Here is a 7,205-nt window from a genome sequence, read left to right as displayed (position 1 = left end):
CACACACACACACACGCCTCCTCCAGCCTGCGAGGCTCATCTGTCTTGCTCTGTCATCTGGGTGTGGCGAGAGAGCCATGAAGTCGCGCCGTGGCGGATAAATAGTGAATGTCTGCTAGGCCAGGGCGTCAGAGATCCCAGTGGAACGACCCCCTGGCATTATGCTATAACATACCGGATCCTTCTGCGTGCCACCGTTTATCTACAGGGCGGCTGGGTGAATACAGAGTAGGAACGACGCCATCTTGATCGCTTACACTAGAAGATCATTCTAGATCCTCGTACCAGTTTAGACTATCTGGTGTCCAAGCTATGAGGATAGGTTAGTGAGCAAACCTGAAAGACAAATAAAGCGTATAACAATATAATAATAATTAGTATTATATTATCCATGTCAACGGATGTATTTTTTTTTTAACACAGGCTGTTGGTCGGAAACATTGGACAATAACCTTTAAATGGCAGCCATTTCCAAAAAGACATTTAGGGGCAAAGCACGAGGCCACAGGTGTAATTGGAGCTAGGGCTCCAACTGAAGCAGTGTTTGGAAGCAGAATGAGCTCTTTTACAGCGTCAGTAAACAGCCTAAATCACAAACAGATCTAAATGTCCCTTCCCGGTGAGGTAAAGGCCCAACCTACACTTGGCCTAGACCAGAGGACAGTTTGTCCTGTGTGTCAGTGTTACAGGATGCTCTGTCGACCTGAAATGTAGGCTGCACAGAAAAACCCATTTTCTTTATGTTATCATTTATCTATCGTTTTAACTCAGGCCACAGCCCACTTAAAGGACATAGCAAAAGATGGTTGAAGACAACAATATAAATACTTCTCTCATGTCTGTGGGCATACTCTGTTCATTTACCATTGGCAGAACATGATGTCCCCATTACACTATTTAATCACATCCCACTTCCCACGTCGAGAAGCCACAAATAGAAAAATACATCTCTTATTGACCACAGCTGTAGAGCAGGAGGAAAGGAGTGCAGAGCAACTAGTACTGAGTGCAATAGTCCTGAAATGGCTTCATTGCACTCTAAACCCACTTCCTCGCTCGCTCCCCGTAACGTTATAACTCAAACATAATAACGTCCTGTGATCGGCCTTGTGAGTATATATGTATTCAATCAAAGACACAGACGCAAACACACACACACACACACACAGACAGACACGTATGTATGCGGATGCACACAAAATCTTTGTGTTATGCTATCGGAGGATCATTTGGTCAAAGCAAAACTCTCAAAACAGTGGAAACCACAGGCATCAACGGCACTGAAACACACTTTGCTCTCTGGTGACCCTGCTTGATCAGTCCATGAACAAAGACTCAAAATTCCCAAACACTTGCATCATCACCGGAAACACAGTGCACACATGCTGCTCTCGACTCTAACCCACAACGCTTTAAGAAGGTAACAGAGATAAGGGGGTTCAGGAGGTTTAAGAGGTTTGCCTTGCTGCCCAAACGTTCTGGGTTCAAGTATGTCCGCAACCAGACCTGTAAGCATCCTTGAGGAGAAAGCCCTATCCCCCTACTTGCTCCTTAACTACATGCATCTGTATTACATTTACATTTAAAATCAGAGAGTTCAGCACACGCTTTTATCCGAAGTGCCTTATAATAATTACATTTGTCTTAGAAAGAGAAACAACAATATATCGCTGTCGGTACAGTAAGGATGTTCATAGAACCAAGTGCAAAGCACTAACGGTCGTCGTTAGGTTACAAAAAAGACAGCTAGGACAAGACACTACACAATGCTAAGTACTATTTTTAAGTGCCAGAATTCGATGCTAAAGTCTCATCCAGGGAGTACACGTTGTGCCGGTTTGTGCTAGGTATCTCAGTATAATACGTCCCAATGTCGGCCTTTAATCCTCTTTGGCCAAGTGATGCTCCTAATTCCCATGATGCAACAGTGCACGATGACATCAGAAGTGACCCTTGGACGGCCGGGGCATCACTTCAGGGCCTCGCTGGATGGCGAGAGATCTCGCGAGTAACACATTTCCGTGGCACAGATACTCAGATAAGGAATTTGGGTCAGAAAACTCAAAGGCTTACCGCAGCAAAATGGATTATCTGATTGGACGCCAGAAAGGGAGACGAGTACAGCAAAAGCACGGAGAAAGAAAGTCAAAAGAGAAACTGCTGTAATTCTCTTCTTCCTAATGAGAGCGATAGCGTTTAGGCGGAAAACCAACGCCACCTCTTGGGATTAGGAGAGTGTTCCATCGGGATGATGCGGAGTAATCGATCCGGATCAGGATATATACGTTAAAAAAACGGGATTAATGAAAGCTGCACTAAAAAACAGTGCATCTTTGTTCATCTGGAATTGAAAGAATATCTTTTTGGCTTTTTGGGATTTCTGCATGAAATGTATTAAGGCCATGAAGTCGTTTAAGAAAACAGAGTACTGTTAAATAGGCACTTATCCACTCCCCTTTGGAGTCTGGGGAAAAGGTTTGAGTGGGTGAAATACCTGAATGATCTGAATACATCTTCCCTTCAGATGGGTGTCCATGATTACGGTACTCCGAACCAGAGATAGACTAACATCCAGATTATAGAGATCTCTCTCATACAGCACAAGGTGAGTGATCTCTGGGGACATCCACGATTGCTCTGGCAAGGTGGAGGAAGCCACGAAATCCAAAGAGTTACAACCACAAAATACACGTCTTTCTCTGATACTAAGAGGGTGTCCTACTCCCGGATAGCCAACAAAGAAGAGATGTTTCATGTTTGGAAACGTAAAACGCAATCTAAACATCACTCCCCTCGCCATCCTCACTCTGAGATCCTGTCCAAACTCTCACATGGTTAGTCAACCACTAAAGAACTACAACTCCCACAACGCCCAAAGCACTGCAAGGACTATTTTTGTTTAAGTGTACGGCCCTTGATTCTCACAACTTTTAAACCCTGGCTGTTTCCTTTTTTTTAATCTCTTGATATTGACCTTCAAATACCACAAGATCGTAATTAAACTGCTCTGGCAGGGCCGACCCAGACTTTTAAAGGCCAAGCTAGTTCCTCATAAGGGCACTCTTCAATCATCTCGCCGTCCCACAATGCACTGCTTCTGTCCCAGGGAGAATGTGGAGGGGTTTGTATATTGAACTGACCCGTCAATGTGTTTGGAGGATGTGCGGGGGAACTGTTCCGGAGACTAACTTGAGTGTGCCGTGGATGCGATGAGAGCTTCGAGTGGTTGGAGTAGTAAAGGGACCATCAATTACTCTCAACATTCAAAACCCAACTGAAGCACACCGCCTCAGAACCGCACAAGACCTGCGGTACCCCTGCCCTTCATCTGCTCCTGGGCCATTTTTTCCTTCAATTTTTTCGACCATTGCACTGATTCTAAGCAATTTAAGTGTCTGTCTGTCTGTCTGTCTCTGTCTGTCTCTGTCTGTCTCTGTCTGTCTCTGTCTGTCTCTGTCTGTCTCTGTCTGTCTCTGTCTGTCTCTGTCTGTCTCTGTCTGTCCGTCCGTCCGTCCGTCCGTCCGCCCCTAGTACTAAATAACAAGATGCCAGTCTAACTCGCATTAGATCACACAAACACTGTTTGTATTAATACCATTTCAGCCATCCCAAACCTATTTAAAGACCATCCTAATAACAGGGAGGACGTGTGTGAGCATATATTTAAAGGCACTTCACTGTGGTACGTATCAAAGAGAGAAAACAACATGGATAAACTCTGTAGAAGAGGTTGAGAGATTAATATTAACATTCCAGGCCGGATACCCCCAGTTCTTCCTCTCAATCTCGCCCCCTGTCCTTCTCAATCTATTGACATGGCTTTCTGTTCCTATCTATCGTCTATTTCCTTGATTTTCTGTCTGCCCCTCTCTCTCTCTCTCTCTCTCTCTCTGTCTTTCTCCCTCTCTATCTGTAGCGTTCTCTCTGTCTTTGTCTCTCTGCCTGTCTGTCTGTGTCTCTCTCTCTCTGTCTGTCATTGTCGCTCGGTGTCTGTCTGTAATTCCCTCACTCTTTTACAGACTCTCTTCGTATCTATCTCTATCCCCTTCTGTCCGCTCTGAGCCTATCAAGACCTTATTCACCCTATCTCTCGTCCTGTCTGACTATCTACCTCTCTTGGTCGCTAGGTCTATCAATCCATCTGCCTCCCACTCAAGAGTCTCTCTCTCTCTCTCTCTCTCTCTCTCTCTCTCTCTCTCTCTCTCTCTCTCTCTCTCTCTCTCTCTCTCTCTCTCTCTCTCTCTCTCTCTCTCTCTCTCTCTCTCTCTCTCTCTCTCTCTCTCTCTCTCTCTCTCTCCTCATCGGCTGTCTGGGATGGAGAGGAGGCAACAGTGGAGCCTTCTCCCTCCTGGCCCCAGATCGTTCTGCCTTCTCCCCTTTATTTGGGTTGCCATGGCGACGACAACGGTGGGGGAGGGGCGAGGGGCTGTGGAGGACCCCCCCCCCCCCCCCAATCCCCTTGTTTCACTTGACAACAGAGCGCCTCTGTGAATTAAAAAAAAGCCAGCCTACTTCCTCGAAGCGGCCAGACGGGCGTGTAATCGATGGCAGAACTCAACATGAGTCATTCTTTCGCTTCTGAGAGTTACGTGCCGCATAATGCTATCCCGAGAAGTCACAGTATCCAGTACGAAGCCAGGTCACTGTTGCTCAGCGTATATTCAACAATGATTTAGACTCCATATTTAAAACAGAGATGTTCTCCTGGTAAGAGAAATGTAAATGCCTGGACAGCATTGAATCAACTTTTACTTAGTCTAATAATCCTTACTGTTCATTTTGTATGGTCTAAATAAATGCTTGCTTGTTTTGGTCTCATATAACACTTAACCATACAACATTGTGCCTTAATGACCGAGCGCAGGATTAATACATTAATAAACGATGTCCTGATAACCCATATTAAAAGCATTACCCCAAGATAATGGTTAAACCGGAACGACATTTCTTATCTGTATGCTGCTATCTGTACGTTAATTCGTTCCAGTACTGCTCAAGTATCGTCTGCTGGAATACAAAACGCAAAGATCAGTAATGCTCCTAATTCGACATTAATGAAGCATGTCCAATATAGAGAGGCCCTCTGCATTGTCTATGAGGCCCTCTTCATTGTATTATGAACACGAGCTCATCCTGATCATGTGAAGGGAGGCTGGTGTTGTGAACAAGCAGAAATGAATATTCAACGGCCCTGGGGAAAAGGAGGCAGAAGCTTTCAAGGCCAGAACTATTTATTTAGGCCGCGCTGTTTTTATCCGTTATTCTATTCTTGTTCATAAAGGGAACCAAAAAAAACGTAAAAGAACTTCTATTACTTTTACTGTACTTGATCAGTGAAAGCGTTGACTGTGAGGTGGGTTTCAGGAATAAGTACAGGCAGAGTTCTTCACCATGTCTCCCCCGTATTGTAAAACAAAGCAAAAGTCAAACAAGATAAGGATTCCTTTTTTTTTTTTCGTTATCTTGCGAATTCCGAGCGAGACGGAGAATGGGCGTCGGGTGATGTAAAAAAAATATATATCACCTGAGGGAAACGCAGAGGGTATTTCGTCACGTTCCCTTACATTTCATCAAACTGGCACAAGGGAGACTTATCTCTGACGAAACCAGAGTAAAAGAGAGGCCATGTTTAATCATGTAGGGTGAAGCGCACTCTCTCAAACGCACTCTCCTCAATCCGGTCCCTGACCTGTTATTCTTGCCGGCCCCAGTTTAAAGCCCTACACACGACTCCCCCTATCTCAGAGCCGTGAGCATCGAGGAAAGCAACGTAAACGTACATTCACATTTACATTTAGGGCATTTAGCAGACGCTTTTATCCAAAGCGACTTACAATAAGTACATTTGTCAGAAGAAAGAGAAAAAACGATATATCTCTGTCGTTACAGTAAGGACGTTCATAGAACCAAGTGACAAGCGCTAACAACCACGAGGTTAACCCATTCCCTGTAACACAACAAAGATAGCTAGGAAAGGATGCTACACAATGCTAAGTACTATTTTTAAGTTCAAGGACGTACAACACACAATCAAACGTACCACGTTTGTGGGCCGTTGGCTATTTAAATCTTCATTTCAAGAGAAATGGCCTGGTGTATTCTGTGTTTGTTTTGGAGAACAACTTGATCCAAACAGGGAACGAACCATAGACTCAAGTTGTTCCGAGCTGCCGAAAAACCCTCCTCAGTTTGGCTTTGAATTGGGTGTTGAATCAGGGGTGGGATTATAATGTTACTCTGTTATAATAGGACATGATCCATGTCAGAGGGAGGGGACACACATTGTCGATTAAGATATGTAAGAGAAGCTCATTTGCTCATATGTTTAAACATGAAGAGGGGACATGTTGCAGGCCTGTCGCTGTTTGAGTGGAAATCAAACACTATCGTTGTGGAACGGCCTCGTCTGCCAAAGGAATTCTCTTGGATTGTAAACTCCCTTTCATTGGCAGACCATCAATCCAAACTTGTTGGATATATTTCCCGAGATAATATTGGCCAGATGGTTTCGAAAAAAAAACAAAAACATACCTTTCAAGATGCTAGAGCATATTATCCAACCGGAAAATAAATAATTAGCTTCAGTGTGGGGCTATAGGTTTCAGTCGGACTGAGAATGGGTGTGTATGAATCGAGCACATATGTGGAAGCTCTCAGGTCATTACACAAATCACATTTATTTCTGTTTTATGGGCGTGAGTGCGCTCCTCTCATGTATCTTATTTCTGTAAAGAGAAGCCCATGAAGCATTAGTATCACATATATCTCTACGGTGCACGTGAACGTCCACACCCGGTACAGCTCTTCTCCAGAGGTTCACCTCCATCTCACCCCAAAGACGAGCTGGTGTGAATGAAGAGCCACGATTACCACTACAATAAAACGTCTAACCGATTGCAATAAAATAAATAAAATAAAAATACTAATGATTTCTTTTTAATGTTTCAATTTTAATTGCCTTAATTATCATTATTATTGCAGTTTTCTGAGGCGCCCTTGAACATCTTTCAACGAGAAAATCGAATTTGGCGAAAAAGAAAAGAAAAGGTGAGATGGAGTTTGTGAAAGAAAAGTTGTGTCTGGGGGAGGCAAGAGGAGGAGGGGGGTGTGGGGAGCAGGGAGGAGGCGGCGTGCGGTCGACCGCGACCAGGAAGTGTTGCCCCCTGCACAGGCAGCTGCCAACATTATCATGCAAACCTGAGGGT

The 7,205-nt window shown here is 44.4% G+C and overlaps 1 protein-coding gene across 1 annotated transcript in view; it reads left to right on the top strand.

The window, feature by feature from the left end:
- Positions 1-6,852, top strand: part of LOC132456628 (epidermal growth factor receptor kinase substrate 8-like) — a 22,318-nt gene extending 15,466 nt beyond the window's left edge. The window contains exon 6 of the mRNA XM_060051034.1: positions 6,802-6,852. Within this exon, the coding sequence (XP_059907017.1) occupies positions 6,802-6,852 (51 nt within the window). The remainder of the gene's footprint in view (positions 1-6,801) is intronic.
- The last annotated feature ends 353 nt before the right edge of the window (positions 6,853-7,205 follow it).

This window comes from Gadus macrocephalus, chromosome 4, assembly GCF_031168955.1.
Source record: "Gadus macrocephalus chromosome 4, ASM3116895v1".
NCBI lineage: Eukaryota > Metazoa > Chordata > Actinopteri > Gadiformes > Gadidae > Gadus > Gadus macrocephalus.
This window is presented reverse-complemented; position numbering and strand designations above follow the sequence as displayed.